The 17830-nt window shown below is 37.4% G+C and overlaps 1 protein-coding gene and 1 non-coding gene across 3 annotated transcripts; one reads left to right on the forward strand and one right to left on the reverse strand.

The window, feature by feature from the left end:
• Positions 1-2564: 2564 nt before the first annotated feature.
• TRNAT-AGU (transfer RNA threonine (anticodon AGU)) lies at positions 2565-2638 on the reverse strand. Its single transcript has one exon. It is a non-coding gene; the product is annotated as a tRNA-Thr (tRNA).
• Positions 2639-9792: 7154 nt separating this feature from the next.
• On the forward strand, positions 9793-15906 carry LOC107809962 (cellulose synthase-like protein D3). 2 transcript variants are annotated; one of them, XM_075253329.1, is made up of 4 exons: positions 9793-9978; positions 11064-11962; positions 12709-13516; positions 13863-15906. In XM_075253329.1, exons 2-4 carry the CDS (start codon positions 11106-11108, stop codon positions 15609-15611), a joined length of 3414 nt encoding a protein of 1137 aa, XP_075109430.1. In that variant the 5' UTR covers positions 9793-9978; positions 11064-11105; the 3' UTR covers positions 15612-15906. The 2 variants fall into 2 exon arrangements, with proteins under 2 accessions (XP_075109430.1, XP_016490156.1); XM_016634670.2 differs by lacking the exon at positions 9793-9978 and adding an exon at positions 10121-10560.
• The last annotated feature ends 1924 nt before the right edge of the window (positions 15907-17830 follow it).

Below are 17830 nucleotides of genomic sequence, written 5' to 3' on the forward strand. Positions count from 1 at the left end.
GACCAATGACAGTATTATATTATCTCAGAATTTGTCAAAATGACTATTTCATCAAAATATTATAAACTTTAACTACTAAATATATATTTATTAAAATTCTAATTTACTGAATAATGCAATTTTTCATAAAACTTCAGTCACCTAATTAGGCCAGTTTTGAGGAAGTTGTTCTTTAAATAAATTTTCTTGCATCTTTTTCTAATGATATTAATTAAGTAGTCATTATTTTTCTTAAATGTCAAAAGCTTGAAAAATTAAATAATTACTTAAATTTTTGAAAAGGAAATCTAGTGCATTCCTAAGATCACCCTACAAGGAAATAATAATATTATCTATTAATTATCAAATAATGAATACAAAAAATAATGAAGCTTTCAAATTAATGGTAACTTTTTCACAATTAATGTATCATTAAGATTCTAACACAAATATTTTAGGTAGAAAAATGAAGGTAAGCTACTTTTTATAACAAAAGAGATTAAAAATTTTAAAATTTGTTCAACATAAAAAATATGTGGTATATGGTAGAGAATTATATATTTAAAGATTGATTTTTCTAATTTAGAGGAAGATTTAGTAAACAATATTTATTATGACTACAGATTATATGTAAGTACAATCAGTTTTCCATTTTTATGAAGAATAATAAATAGAATCTAATTTAATTTGTCAAGATTCTAAAATAAATATTTTAGGTAGGAAATAAATTAAAGTTATTTTTTTTATATAACAAAGAGACTAAAAGTTTTAAAACATGTTATGATTTTTCTTTTCTCGGGTTGAATCTTTTTCCCCTTGATATCTATATGTCTATTTTTTACATGGTGATAAAATTTATTTTTTGTAACCAAGGTACATAATATTAGTTCATACAAACTCAGAACCTTTCCAACTTTGTATCAAAATTAAAAGACAACAGAAACAATTATCTTGTCTTAAAAGATATGGCGTTGGTAAATAAAATATGGTTATATGGTATTGATAAATAGAATATGGTACTTGGATGTATTTTCGTTGGACAATTAAATCAACGTATAATGGTTGATTTTAAATTCGTAAATTTTTTAGTTAATTTAAAGGTCCTAAATATTAGGGAGATATTAAATGACTTTTTTTTATCTAGTGTGATCTCTAATTTTAAAAGGATAAAAAAGACGAACACATTTCACTAAGGGTCTTCGTGCTTTTAATATAGTATAGATTTTTAAGTATGAGATTTACATACAATAAACTCTTAATATTTTTAATGGTTTTGGACTTTTTACATAATTTAAATAAGAAAAAATTTAATAAGTAAAATTTTAATTAATTTTAAACTCATAAACGTAGATTTGTATAAAGTAAACTTTTAACAGTTTTAAAGTTCTAAATGGCAGGACTTTCTGCACAAGTCAAATAAGAAAGATTTTAATGCGTACAATTTTAATTCATTTAAACTGTTAAATATAAAAAAATAATTAATTGATTATTCAATAAATTATTACTTGCAGTACTTGACACACAAAAAACCGTTAGTTTAAGTTCTAATCTTCTATTCTAGGTAAATATTAATTCATTGTAGAAATGTATCTAATGTTAATGAAGAAAACGTGGTAAACGTATGTTAAGTTGTTTTTTTTTTTTTTTGGAAGTGATTGATATAAGGTAAAAGTTTAATTAATTTTAAAGTTCTAAATATTAGGACTTTCTACCTAGTTTAAATAAAGAAGGATTTAATACATAAAATATATTAATTAATTTTCAAGTCCTAAATATTAGAAAAATAATTTAAATGACTATTTTGTCTAGTGCAAAACTAATTTTTAAAGGGTAAAAAAGGCGAACGACATTTCGCTAAGGGCCTTCGTACTTTTAATATTGTACTAATCTTATGTTACGCGCGTTGCGCGTGTACCTTATCTAAATAATAAAATCTGGATAGAGGAGCTAGTTTGTAGAAGTGCTTAAAGTACCTTCACTCTCTTGATGACCCAGGTTCAAATCTAAGCTCCTACAATGCATAATTTTTATAATTTTATTTTTAAAGTGGTGCCCTCGTGATGCTCAAAATCCTGGGTCCGCCTCTGATATCCAATATATTTTTGAAATTATACTGGATTTATTATTGTTGTTATTGTTATTGTATTTGCATTGCTACGAAGATTAAGGAAAAAAACATTTGATGTATCTTAACTGTATCATTAGAAAACTTGTAGTCTTTAAACACGAATAATATTCCGTTATTAGAGGTAAAAGTTTGAAGTTAAAGAATTTTTCAGCTATACAATTATGTCGTTCTTTTGACAACAAACTAAAAATGAATATGAGTGTTATAAAATAGAAATAACCGTAGTTTTGAGGTGACCTTAGTTTGCACCTCAATTTCAAGAGTTTGAATTTTACTATAGTGACTTACTATTTAATCCAGCCTGTTTTGACTAACTTTTCAACTATTACTAATATATTTTTTAGTTTAGTAAAAAAAAAGAATGCTTAAAAAGCTTATGTAACAGTTTAGAAAAGCCATACAAAAAGGAGATAAAAAATAAAATTTAACAGACAAAATTGCACATTTAAAATGCTTATGCTCTTGTTGAGAGTTGAACTCAAGACCTCCCGCTTACTAAACGGGTGCTCTAACCAACTGAGCTACAAGAGCTTGACGTTAGCATTTTTTCATGTTATATATATGTACCTGTGACATATTTTCCCTTAAGAACTTGACATTTTATATTTAACCGTCTCTTTTAATCAAAATAGAGCTGCAAATCCTACTATTTTTTTTTGTTTTATCAATGTGCTTGGGATGGAATCAAATTCTCAAGTTTTAGAAGAAATGATAGCTATACTACCAGTTGAACGATACTTTTTGGGAAGTTAGAAAAAGATGCTCCCGCTAAGTTTGGAACCCTTACCCTTTCCAACGAAAATCAAAGCATCAAAGACATCCACTACTTAGTAAAAACCCGACAATCAACAACAACAACAACAACAACAACAACCCAGTGTAATCCCACAAGTGGAGTCTGGGGAGGGTAATATGTACGCAGACCTTACCTCTACCCCGAGGGGCAGAGAGGCTGTTTCCAGGAGACCCTCGGCTCAAAGAGGCAACAAGAGACACTATATTAGTACTATCAATAGACTCATAATAAAACAACATAAAGTACCATAAAATCCATAACATAACATAAATACCATAAAAACAAAGTAACAACAATATAAGAGATATAGGAAATACGAGAAAGATGTAAGGTATTAATACACAGGAGATAAAGCCCATCATCAGTAGTTGATCAATAGCATCCTAAGACTACTTCCTAACTGGCTAGTCTCACTCTAGTGCGCTGTAACAAAGACATCACAATTTCCCTAACCTACCACCTTAATGCTCGATCTCCACAATTCCCTGTTTAGGGCCGTGTCCTCAGTAACCCTAAGTCGCGTCATATCCTGCCTGATCACCTCTCCCCAATACTTCTTAGGTCTCCCCCTACCTCTCCTCGTACCCACCACTGCCAGTCGTTCACACCTTCTCACCGGTGCATCAGTGTTCCTCCTCTGAATGTGCCCGAACCATCTGAGTCTTGCTTCCCGCATCTTGTCCTCCATGGGGGCCACACCCACCTTCTCTCGAATATCTTCATTTCTAATCTTATCCTTCCTTGTATGCCCGCACATCCACCTCAACATCCTCATCTCTGCAACTTTCATCCTCTGGATGTGTGAGATCTTCACCGGCCAACACTCGGTCCCATACAACATAGCAGGCCTAACCACTGCCCTATAAAATTTACCTTTCAGTAACAGTGGCACTTTCTTGTCACACAGGACTCCCGTCGCTAACCTCCATTTCATCCACCCCACCCCTATACGGTGTGTGACATCCTCGTCGATCTCCCCGGACCCCTGAATAAACGACCCCAGGTACTTGAAACTACCCCTCTTAGGGATGACTTGAGAATCAAGCCTCACTTCCACTCCCGCTTCCGTCGGCTCTGCCCCAAATTTGCACTCAAGGTATTCCGTCTTCGTCCTGCTCAACCTGAAACCTTTGGACTCAAGGGTGTGTCTCCAAACCTCTAACCTCTCGCTGACGCCGCGTCGTGTCTCGTCGATTAGAACTATGTCATCAGCAAATAGCATGCACCATGGCACCTCCCCCTGAATATGATGTGTTATAGCATCCATCACCAGGGCAAATAGGAAAGGGCTGAACGCAGACCCTTGATGCAATCCTGTAATAATCGGAAAATAATCTGAATCGCCTCCTGCTGTCCTAACCCGAGTCTTAGCTCCATCATACATGTCCTTAATCGCCCTAATGTAGGCAATCGGGACCCCTTTAGCCTCTAAGCATCTCCATAAGACCTCCCTAGGAACCTTGTCGTACGCTTTCTCTAGATCGATAAACACCATGTGGAGATCCTTCTTCTTATCCCTGTATTGTTCCATCGTCCTCCTAATAAGGTGGATAGCTTCTGTGGTAGATCGCCCCGGCATGAACCCGAACTGGTTGTCTGAAATAGACACCGTCCTTCGCACTCTCATTTCTACCACTCTCTCCCAGACTTTCATGGTATGACTTAGTAATTTAATACCCCTATAGTTGTTACAGATCTGGATATCGCCTTTGTTCTTATACAACGGGACCATAGTACTCCACCTCCACTCTTCGGGCATCCTATTAGTCTTGGATATCACATTAAGCAACTTAATAAGCCATTCCACGCCTGCTCTACCCACACACCTCCAAAGCTCAACCGGAATTTCATCTGGTCCGGTAGCTCTGCCCCTTCTCATCTTACGCATTGCCTCCATGACCTCATCGACCTCAATGTCCCGATAATCACTTAGTTCATGGGGGCTGTCGGCGTTCCTCAATTCACCTAGTACAATATCCTGATCCCCTTCCTCATTTAGAAGCTTATGAAAGTAGGTCTGCCATCTCCTCTTTATCTGGTCATCCCCCAACAAAACTTTGCCGTCCTCATCTTTTATGCACCTCACTTGGTCCAAATCCCGAGCCGTCCTCTCTCTCACCTTAGCGAGTCGGAGTAACTTCTTCTCCCCGCCTTTGTTCCCTAGTTCCTCATACAAACGAGCAAAAGCTGCCGTCTTTGCCTCCGTCACTGCCATCTTTGCCTCCTTCCTAGCTACCTTATATCTTGCAATGTTCGCTCTCTTCTCCTCCTCTCCAGTGCTCCCCACTAACCGCAGGTAAGCCACCTTCTTCGCTTCCACTTTACCTTGTACAACTGCATTCCACCACCAGTCTCCTTTGTGACCACAAGTGCGGCCTGAAGATACCCCTAACACCTCTCTTGCCGCCTTCCTTATATAGTCCGCCGTCGTCGACCACATAGTGTTTGCGTCCCCACTACTTCTCCAAGCTCCCATTGCCGACAACCTTCCTTCCAACTCCTGGGCTTTAACCTTAGTCAAGGCGCCCCACCTAATCCTCGGGCAGCCTCGTACTGACCTCTGTTTCCTTCTTATCATAATACTAACGTCCATCACCAAGAGCCTATGTTGCGTTGCAAGGGTCTCACCTGGGATAACTTTGCAATCCTCGCACAACCTTCTGTCGCATCTCCTTAGGAGGAGATAGTCAATTTGAGTCTTCGCCACCGAACTTTGGTAAGTAACCAAATGCTCCTCTCGCTTCGGAAAACTCGAGTTTGCAATCACTAGATCGAATGCCTTGGCAAAATCCAGCAGTGATATGCCCCCTCCGTTTCGTTCCCCGAAACCAAAGCCGCCATGCACCTCAGTATAACCACCTGCCGACGACCCAATATGACCATTGAAATCCCCTCCTATGAATAACCTCTCGGAAGGCGGAATACTACGAACAATGTCATCTAACCCTTCCCAAAAACGCCTTTTAATCTCCTCATCACAACCTACTTGCGGTGCGTACGCGCTAACGACGTTTAAAGGACACTCACCCACCACCAATTTAATAGTCATTAGTCTATCATTCACACGCCTGACCTCTACCACCGACTCCCTAAGATGGCTATCTACTAGGATACCCACTCCATTCTTACCCCTCACGACTCCGGAGTACCACAACTTATACCCATCCGCGTTTCTCGCCCTCGATCCGACCCACCTAGTCTCCTGGACACACGCTATATTAATCTTCCTCTTCTGAAGGATCTTCGCCAACTCTATAGACTTACTCGTTAGCGAACCTATGTTCCATGACCCGATTCTCAACCTATAGGCTCCCTTGCCCACTCTACCTCCCCTACCTCCCGACCCACCCCCTGACCCCGAGCCCACTCTTTGCCCCTCCCTCTGCCCCACCTGAGGACATGCCTTTAATCTATCATCCCAGACTGCCGCCACTACACCTACGACAACTCTACAAAAGACTCGCTAGTGCACCACGGACAACGAATCAAACTAGAAGGAAAGAAGTGACTACCTGTACACCTATTGAATGATTCAACTATTGTGAACTAAAGTAACATCAATTTAGCTAACACCAAAAGGAAAACAGTAGAACGGGAGGTACCAATTCCCGAGAACTAAACCTGTGTTGATTTGCAGCCCTCGATATACTTGCAAGCTCACGCAATGCTTCCCACCGCCCTTTGCTGATGCTCGTCCAGGTTGCTCTCCTTTGCTAGTGCTCGTCCAGGTAAAAACCCGACAATCGATGAAGAAAAATTACGGTTGAGAGGTCGAGTTCTACCCCAAAAGCAAGGGTGTGACTTTTAGGTCGACTAACACACACAAAAAAAAATTACAATTCACTCAACGATTGGATTTTGATTTCGAGCATTGTTGAAAGATCTTGATACATTTACATGGATCCTTCTTAAACCATATTTATGTCTAATTTCTCTTACTTTGCCTGATTGTTTCAACTGCATATATATATATATATATATATATATATATATATATATATTCACATAATTATTTGGATCTTTGATTAATTAACATCTCTTTTATATTCAATCTAGAATATAAATCGTGTCACCTCTCTCAGAAGCTGATAAAAACACGAAATAAGATTCCATCGACCTTTTACCGATAAAATAAAAAATGGTGTGAATCACCCTATATACTAGCTCCAAAAAAAACTTATATGAGTTAATTATTAGGAAGGAAAGAGTTTTTTCAAGAGTTGTCATACATCTAGATTTCATGACCAGATTAAGGGAACAAGTAAAGGGAACGGTTGGTTTTACGTGTGAAACATTGAGTATTAGGTTGAAGTATAACTAACCATTATTTTTGTCAACATTTATGGATTATGTGCTGATTCAAATTTTACTTCAAATGTTACATTCATGAATCCTGCATGAGTTCGGGCTTAGGGTCCTTAGTATCTATTCAAGCAACATATATACCAGCGACGATTTGACCTACTCTGCTTCTACTACAATATTTTCACATTTAGAGCTCGTCTAGTACGAGGAATAAGGAATAATTAAATTTCGGGACTAAATTTAAGAAGAGTTTATCCCATGTTTGGCTGGTAGAAAATTGCACTATAATTAATCTCGGGATTACTTATCCCGAGATTGTAGTATTTTTTTATCCCCATAAAAAGGTGAAATAACTAATTCCGGTAATTAATCCTGGAATAACTTCTTTCCAACCAAACGACCCCTTAGATGCTATTGCTGAGGATACAGTGAACTACAGAGGTTTAAGGTAAGGGGCACTCCTAGCATAGATTACCATTCTAACCTGTGTTTGTTGGTAGATAGATGCGCTTAATTAGTTACCTGAATTAAAGAGGTCTCTTGAATAAGTATAGCCCTTTTTTGCTCGGGGGTCTATATTTTAGTTCAACTGTTCAAGATCCTTTTTAATAACTAGAACCAAAGAATTGTTAGATCTATTTTGCTCAAAATGAGAATGAGCTAGGGTTATGAACTTATAATATGATGATCGAGTCAACTCCATGATTTATATAAGTTCATTCAATTTCAGACCAGACCGGAATAAGATTATATGCACTCTCATTATGAGAAGGGTCATTCGGGCCTATCTAAATAACATAAGTATGTAATATATATACAAGTAAATTGTTTCTTTTAAGACTTTTTACACGTTGGATTTATATTATTATATACATTAAGAGTGTAAATTCTTTTTTTTTTTTCATTTTCTACCTTTTTCCATATTTTTGGTTGTTATGCTTCTGTTACTATTACGGTTTCTACTGGACTTACTAATGAATTGTCTTTTCTTTTTTGAGCCGAGGGTCTATCGGAAACAGCCTCTCTGCCCTATCGGGATAGGGGTAACGTCTGCGTACACGTTACCATCCCCAGCAGGGGTGACCCGACGAGTTTTGTATAAGGGGCCTTAACCTTTTTTAAAAAAATTATTTATTTTTTATTTAAAGTCTATTTTTCTAGCGTTTCTTAGATACAAAATTATAATTTTCTTATAACCAATAACTTCTAATAAGTCTTTTTTAGTTGACAATATAGATAATCTTTTAACCTTTATTGAGACATTGTTGATCTTAGGTGAGATTTTATCAATTTTAGTTTTGAATTTTTTTTGCTGAAACGACGGAAACAAGAATTATTAACATTATTCCATAAGTATTATAGACATTGGAAAAAGAATCATTTTTTTATTTGACCGAGTGTATCAATTAAAGTTTTATCTTCTAATTATACTATTTTTCTTAATATTTTTAACTCAAAAATAAATCTAAACCATCAACATCGAATTGATTATTTTGCTTTAAGGAACATTCAACATTAAGGCAATATTTTTTTCAAATTTTCATCATCTAATGATCTTAATTTTTACCGCTAAATAGAAAACCAAAAATATTTTCATGTGCTTCGAATTGTTCAAATTTATTTTGAAGTGAAAAAAATAGTCTTGTCTACTATGTATAAAATAATCAACTCCAAAGTACTCTTCGAAAGATTTTGAAATTTTATTATCAACATTCTCATCAAATTGTTATTTCCTATATATCACACGTTTCATGCAAAATTCGGGTTCGATATTCATTTCAAGTGCAATATTCTTGACAGAAATCATAGCAGTTGCAAATCCTTCTTCTCTATACTTGTTAAAGAAAGAAATAAAAAAATTTCATTTCACAAAATCTTTTTTAAAACTTATACACATCCTATTAGGTGTAACAAAAAATAGGGCCCCAAAAAATGTGAGCCTAAAGTAATTGCTTTACTTGGTTTATGGAAGGGCCGCCATTGCTCTCTAGACCCCACTTTGTGGGATTTTATTGGGTAATTGTCGTTGTTGTTGTTTTTTTAGTACTTTTCTCCGTTTTACTGGTTCCAGTTGTAACTTGTAAAGATTGTGAAAGTATCCCACCAAAAAGATTTCACCGCGTAAAGCGTGTTTCAGACCGACCCCCTAAATTCCCGAAAATTACTTTTAGATCCCCTATATTTCCGCTTTCTATATCTCTACCCCTCAAAAATATTATTTCTTCCCCTTACTCGGCAAGAAAATAAAGCAGCAGTAAAAGCTATACATACATCTTCTATAGCTAGCATTAAATTCACATTCTCTTTCTCTAAATAAATTACCTAATAAAATCTTAATAATAATAACTACATACATGTAAGGTAAAAAAAATCCATCAAATCTCCATTTCCATATTTTTCTTAAGATTTTCAAACAACCAAAAAGAAGACTGTTTCTTTTTCCTGTCACATAAAAGGTGACTCATTTATTCAGTCTGTCACTTTCCTTTCTAACTTCACACACACACACACACACACATATAAATATACTCTATATATTTTACACACACATTCACACATAGTATATTATATGTATACATATTTCTTACATATATAGACGTATTCTTGGAACATATGGATACTTAGATGTTGCTTTTTTTGGGTGTCAATAGCCGGCTGCTATTTGCTACTATTTACATTGGAAGGTGTCAAAAATCGAGTCTTTAAATTATTTTCTTTATAAAGTTTGAATCTTTCTCATCTGGGGTTCATTTTTTTTTTCAATTCTGAGGTTGGTAACTGTTAATTAAAGTTTTCTTCTTCTTTTCCTATAGCTAATACCAAGTCATAAAGATGGTTAATATAGGATATTTATTTTGATGTGGAATATTAACTATTTAATTAAGAATAGTTAAGTTTATTGGATAATTTATAGACTAAGTCTAGTTGTAACATTTTGATGGGACCCCATTAAAGCTTTTTTGTTACAGTTGTAAAATTTGTAATGTTTGTATACATGTATGTATGTGCTGCTGCATGTTGTTGAGAATCTGGAATTTTTTAATTAGCATTTGCTTTGAATGTTTCTTACACGCCTTTGGTAGGCAGATAGTTTAATATTATATGTTAAAATTTGTTGTAGTTGTTTATATGTATTGGACAAGGAGTGGAGGTCACATATCTCACTACTTATGCATGTCAATATAGTTCATATGTATATCATTTGGTTTGTATTGAAAGAAGCATCTGAATTTCCATTCTTTCTTTGGTTTTGGGGCAAAAAAATTGTTTTTTTGGAAAGTTTAGACTTTCTTGGAGATGGTGTAGGAAAATCTTGATCCTTTGTTCTTGCTGTACCTCATCAAGATTATAGGTACTTTTTTTTTTGTCTGATTTTGGTTGTAATGTGAACTTTTTCTTGTGTTTTGGACTGAAAAATGCAATCTTTTAATCAAATAAAAAGATGGATGGCTTGAGAAACTGAGGAAGAGGAAGAGGGTTGGGTCTATGTTGCTCGGACTCTAAAATACTCCAAAAATATTGCATTTATGAAGGATCCGGCGGGGGTACAGTATTATTTTTGGAGAGTTTGAGAAATAAAGGGTTGGGTCATAATTTTTTTTAATTGTCCTATTGGAAACAGCCTCTTGCAGAAATGCAATACGATAGACCCTTGTAGTCCGATCCTTTCCGCATAGCGAGAGCTTAGTGCATGGGCTTCCCTTTCCATTCGAAGATTTTTCTTTGTTTTGTCCCTTTCCAGCTCTTTTTTCATGCTGTTTCAAATGGAACTGTTGTGTGTGAAATCTAGAGTACATGAGTCTCTATATATATAGCTAGCTAAACTTGTCTGTTTACTTCATTGCCTTTGTGCAGATTCAGGTTCTTGTGAAATCTTGTTGCAGAAATTATAGCAAAATGGCTGGAAGATCCTTCAAACCTTCAGACTCACAGCAAGCTAAGCCTCCGGGTGTGACCTTTGCGAGGAGAACTTCATCGGGCCGATATGTGAACTTATCTAGGGACTCCCTGGATAGTGAGATTAGCGCTCTTGAGTTTGCGAACTATACAGTGCATATGCCTCCGACACCTGATAATCAACCTTTTGATCCTTCCATTTCACGGAGGGTTGAAGAACAGTACGTGTCGAATTCCTTGTTTAGTGGTGGTTATAACAGTGCGACTCGTGCACATATGATGGATAAGGTGATTGACTCGGAAACCAATCATCCTCAGATGGCTGGTACTAAAGGGTCATCTTGCGCTATACAAGGTTGTGATGGAAAAGTCATGAGTGATGGGAGGGGTGAAGATATTCTTCCTTGCGAATGTGATTTTAAAATTTGCCAAGATTGTTATGTTGATGCTGTGAAAACTGGTGACGGGATTTGTCCCGGTTGTAAAGAGCCATACAAGAACACTGATTTGACTGAAAATGATGTTGATCCCTCTAGACAACCTTTGTCTTTACCTTCAAATGTTGGGATGTCTAAAATGGATAGGAGGTTGTCAGTGATGAGATCAGCTAATAAGTCAGCCCTTGTAAGGAGCGAGTCGGGGTTGATGAGGAGTCATACCGGGGATTTTGATCATAATAGATGGTTATTTGAGACGAAAGGAACATATGGATATGGGAATGCTATATGGCCACAGGATGAGGGATTTGGAAATGAGAAAGATGATGACATTGGTGAGCATTCTGAACTTCTCAACAAGCCGTGGAGGCCACTTACACGTAAGCTGAACATACCTGCTGCAGTTCTCAGCCCATACCGGTAATTTCTAGTTCCAAGTAGTTTCAACAACTATTTATTTGTCTTCTCTGCTACATGTATTTTAAGCACTAATATTGAATGAATGACTTTAATCGAATTGCATAGTGCTTTATTCTTTTAACTTGTTTGGCTCTGCTCTCTGATGTTTCACTATTGCGCCTTCACTCAATGACTAAAGCTAAACGTACCAATATTTCCTTCTAGTATGCTTTGATCAATCTAGAATAACTTGTAGGGGGACTTCATCATATACGTTGTCAACTTTTGTTAATGTGCTTACCCCTTACCGTGTTTGAAAGACATGATCCAATTATTTTTCCGTTGTTGAATACATTTGAATACTCCTATGTTGTAGGTTGACATAGCCAGTGGCGGAACCACCTTGTGCTAAGGGGTCCTACTGACACCCCGTCACCGAAACATTTCACTGTTTAGCTAGGTTAAAATTTTTATATTTATGTGTATATACTATATGTTTACTCCCCTTATTTTCTTCGTGTTTTTACTTTTTTATATTTTGAGACCCCAGCTCTGCCGCTGGACATAGTGTGATTGTCCAAAGCATAGTGAACTTTTACTAGGTTAGCGATTGCTTTACTAATATAGTATTGAAGGACATTGATGTCTTTTCTGTTTATGTGTTTATATGTAGAATATACACATTCAGATGGTGGGATAAGTATCTTATTTTTTTGATTTTTCAAGTTGTTTGAGAAACTGTCTTGTCATATTTTCTTCGTTTACAGGCTTTTGATTTTAATTCGTATTGTTGTACTCGGACTTTTTCTTCAATGGAGGGTCAGTCATCCCAACAATGATGCTATATGGCTGTGGTATATGTCCATAATCTGTGAGATATGGTTTGCATTTTCGTGGCTACTCGACCAGCTTCCAAAGTTATGCCCCGTCAATCGTGCTACTGATCTCAGTGTTTTAAAAGAGAAGTTTGAAACTCCGTCTCCCGCCAATCCCACTGGAAAATCTGATCTTCCAGGAATGGATGTATTTGTTTCTACAGCAGATCCAGAGAAAGAGCCACCACTAGTTACATCAAATACAATACTGTCTATTCTTGCAACGGATTACCCTGTGGAAAAACTTTCTTGTTATGTATCCGATGATGGAGGTGCTCTTTTGACTTTTGAAGCAATGGCGGAAGCTGCAAGTTTTGCTAACATTTGGGTCCCTTTTTGTCGTAAACATGATATCGAACCAAGGAATCCAGAGAGTTACTTCAGCTTGAAGAGAGACCCTTACAAGAACAAAGTACGTCAAGATTTTGTCAAGGACCGTAGACGTGTTAAGCGTGAATACGATGAATTTAAGGTTCGTATCAATGGCCTTCCTGATTCAATTCGTCGGCGTTCTGATGCCTATAATGCTCGAGAGGAAATCAAGGCTTTGAAGCTTCAAAGAGAAAGAGCTGGTGACGAACCTTTGGAACCCATCAAGATAACTAAGGCCACTTGGATGGCAGATGGAACTCACTGGCCCGGAACTTGGATGGCAGCTGCTCCCGAGCACTCTAAGGGTGATCATGCTGGAATCATACAGGTATTGATCATGCTTGTTTACAGCGTCTAATAATACGCTGTCATCCCATTGTCTTTAAGAGTTTGGGGGGTTGTCGATTTTGTTGCCTAATGTCTTTTATTCGAAGGGGAGTTGGAAAAATGGTAAGGTTGTCTCCATGTAACTTATAGGTCACGGGTTTGAGCCGTGGAATCAGCCACTAATGCTTGCGTTAGGGTAGGCTGTCTACATCACACCCTTTAGGGTGTGACCCTTTCCCCAACCCTGCATAAATGCGGGATGCTTTATGCATCAGATTGCCCTTTAAAAGTCTTTGATTCACAATTATTAGACCGCTTTATCATTTTGGTTTCCTTGCTAATTGTAGGTGATGTTAAAACCTCCAAGTGACGAATCGTTGCACGGTGGTACAACTGCTGACGGCAGTATGATTGATTTTACAGAAGTTGATATTCGGCTCCCCATGCTGGTATATGTTTCTCGTGAGAAGCGTCCTGGTTATGATCACAACAAGAAGGCTGGAGCCATGAACGCATTGGTCCGAGCATCAGCTGTCATGTCCAATGGCCCTTTTATTCTAAACCTTGACTGTGACCACTACATCTACAACTCACAAGCAATAAGGGAAGGCATGTGTTTTATGATGGACCGAGGAGGGGATCGTATTTGTTATGTCCAATTTCCTCAGCGGTTTGAGGGGATTGATCCTTCTGATCGCTACGCAAATCACAATACTGTTTTCTTTGATGTGAATATGCGTGCCCTGGACGGCCTTCAAGGTCCAGTTTATGTGGGGACCGGTTGCCTCTTCCGTAGGATTGCTCTTTATGGTTTTGACCCACCACGAGCAAAGGACTACCACCCTGGTTGCTGCAGCTGTTGCTTTGGTCGGCGCAAGAATAAAGCCAGCGTCGCTGATGAAAAGAGGGCGCTTAGAATGGGTGATGATGATGAGGAAATGGATCTTGCTTTGTTTCCTAAAAGATTTGGTAACTCCAATGTCCTCGTTGAATCGATCCCAGTGGCCGAATTCCAAGGTAGACCACTGGCCGATCACCCTGCTGTAAAGAACGGAAGACCTCCTGGTGCACTAACTATTCCAAGAGAGCTCCTTGATGCTTCCACTGTTGCCGAAGCAATCAGTGTCATTTCGTGTTGGTACGAAGACAAAACCGAATGGGGAAACAGAGTTGGATGGATTTATGGCTCAGTCACTGAAGATGTGGTAACAGGTTATAGGATGCACAATAGGGGTTGGAGATCTATATATTGTGTGACGAAAAGAGATGCATTCCGCGGCACTGCACCAATCAATCTGACTGACAGGCTTCACCAGGTCCTACGATGGGCTACTGGTTCTGTCGAAATCTTCTTCTCAAGGAATAATGCGTTTCTGGCTAGTCCGAAGATGAAGATTTTACAACGGATCGCCTACCTCAACGTTGGCATCTACCCCTTCACCTCAATATTCCTGATTGTCTACTGCTTCCTCCCGGCACTCTCACTTTTCTCGGGTCAATTCATCGTCCAGAGCCTTAATATCACCTTTCTCGTGTATCTCCTTGTCATCTCATTAACTCTCTGCATGCTTGCTATTCTTGAGATCAAGTGGTCCGGCATTGCTTTGGAAGAGTGGTGGCGTAATGAGCAATTTTGGTTAATCGGAGGGACAAGTGCTCATCTTGCTGCTGTACTTCAGGGGCTGCTAAAAGTGGTTGCTGGCATAGAGATTTCATTCACTCTAACGTCGAAATCTGCTGGTGATGAAAACGACGATGAGTTTGCTGATCTCTATATCATCAAATGGACATCCTTGATGATTCCACCTATTACAATCATGATGGTAAACTTGGTCGCGATAGCAGTTGGTTTCAGCCGGACAATATATAGCACGATACCACAATGGAGTCGTTTGCTAGGTGGCGTTTTCTTCAGCTTTTGGGTGTTGGCGCATCTCTATCCTTTCGCGAAAGGACTGATGGGACGAAGAGGAAGAACGCCAACGATTGTTTTCGTCTGGTCTGGACTTATTGCCATCACCATTTCACTTCTTTGGGTTGCAATCAATCCCCCAGCAGGTACAACTGAAATTGGAGGTTCATTTCAGTTCCCTTAAACTTTTTTTACACAAGAACAACAACAAACCCGCAGACCTTACCCCTACCCGGGGAGGTAGAGAGACTGTTTCTGACAGACACTCGAGTTAACTTTTATTACACAATCAATTCAAATTATTCTTTTAGTTCTATTTTCTTTCTATTCTTGATATGTAAGGAAAGTGAACAAGGGAATTGATTTTTTGGTGAATTTTTCATCACATTTGTCCTTGAAGTTTTTATTGTTGGCTCAATGTTCATAAGAAAGAACAGCAAATACAATACATTCTTTGTAATCAGAACCTCAAAATACAATAGTGAAATTGATTCTCTTAATAGTCTTTTCTATATTTTTTTTGCTTCTTTGAAGTTTTTCAACTTTGCTGCATGTTTCATGAGAAAATTTGATGGTAAATACCTAATCGCGTTCGATGTTTACACCAAACCAAGAGATATCTCAGCAATTGCAAATTGAAGTCGGAATACATATTCCTTAACCATGGTTAAATGATAAATGTGTGAATGAAAAATACGTCTTCTTCATTGATTTGGTGTAAACAACAAGTGCTTATATTACCTTAACAATTATTAATTTTATTTTTTTGTTTCTCATCCAGTGTTTGATACCCACATTGGGGCCCGACTAAATCAGGATTCGCGCGGAAAAGTCTCACATTGGGGGTAGCATGATCCCTAATAAAGGCGATTTCGTACCTAAAGCTTGAACTCGAGACCTCTAGTTAAGGATGAAGTACTCCTTACCAATCCACCACAACCGTTATTGATAACAATTATAAATTGAAATCAGAATAAAAATCATTTGGCATGGTTAAATGAAAATACGTGAAAAATAGACACATTTAGATTTGATACCGTAGACCTTACTTCACATCTACATGTTGGTGGCCATGTTCCGAATAATACTTGTTTTCACGTTCGCGCGTCAGAATTATCTTTTATTTTGACTCAGCAATGTTATCATGTTCTTGAGTCATCTGTTAAGTATTACCAAACTCTTTGAAAAAAATCAATTCTTTTTTTCTGATTTCTAACTAACTCCACTACTTTTTCAAATCTTAGCACCATGATTACCTAATATGCATTGTGAAAATTCTAAATGTAATCCATATACTCCAAGTCAACCAATCAAAATTATATCAAATTGTTCAACTTTCTGGATATTAGGACTTAATGAATAAAAAGGAAAAAGAAAATGAGAGTGAGGATATTGATGCATATGTGAGAGGAAGGGAAGAAGAAAGAGTGGTTGGATCCAGTTCGCCTACTCTTGTTGGTTATAATGAAGAAACATGTGCAATGGTGGTCTGGAGTGAAGAGATTAGTGATAATGAGGAGATAATGAATGAAAATATGAGAATAGAATCACAGAAAATATGTGATGGTTCTGATAATAGAAGTGCAACGAATGGGCTGGTTAGGTTAAGCAAACGATTTCATGAACCAGTTCCTTATCTTGCTAAAATAGACAAAAGTCTCAATCTGCTGTAAAAGGTGTCAGATAGTTATAATCAAAAGAAGAAGAGCAAAGTTAGAAAAACTGTAGAAAAGGGCATGGGTGGCACTAAGAGAAAGAGTGCTTCTTCTATCCCTGTAGCAACTCCTCCCACAAGAGGATGAACTATAAGGAGCCAGAAGAAATAGAGTAAGGCCAATGTAAAAAGGTCTTAGCTGAGAGTGCCAAGAAAATCGCTTCGAAACAAAAAGCCGGTAAGCCAAGTGGAGTAGTCCAGATTGAGGGGATGAACCTGGTTTATGAGGATGAAGATAAAGATGTAGAAGTAACCATACCTAGTGCCAAAAAGTGAAAGAATTCTCAAGAAACAAAGGTTGTGGCAGAGGGTTCAGATGTGACTAAAATAACCATGTCTACCAAAAAGAGCAAATAGACTTAAATAGTGGGAAAAAATAGTTAAGGATGTTGAGATTGAACGATTGAAGACTAAATTGGCTGATGTAGAGGATGAGAGAGACAATCTCAAGTGTGAGCTTGCAAATTAAAAGGAAAAGAATGGTGGTATTCTTCAACATATGTTGAAACTGCTTCAAGCCAAGAACTAAGAACCTGGTTCTTCTCAGTCCTAAATTCTTCCTAGCCCAATTGTAACCAGTGACCCAAGTGAGATTTCTCTATTTTTTTCTCATGGTTCTATTGGTTTTATTTCTTTTTATGCCTTGTGGTAGTATCTTATCAATCAATGAAGTTTACTGCTTTTGCTCT

Source organism: Nicotiana tabacum, chromosome 5 (assembly GCF_000715075.1).
Source record: "Nicotiana tabacum cultivar K326 chromosome 5, ASM71507v2, whole genome shotgun sequence".
In the NCBI taxonomy this organism is placed as follows: domain Eukaryota; kingdom Viridiplantae; phylum Streptophyta; class Magnoliopsida; order Solanales; family Solanaceae; genus Nicotiana; species Nicotiana tabacum.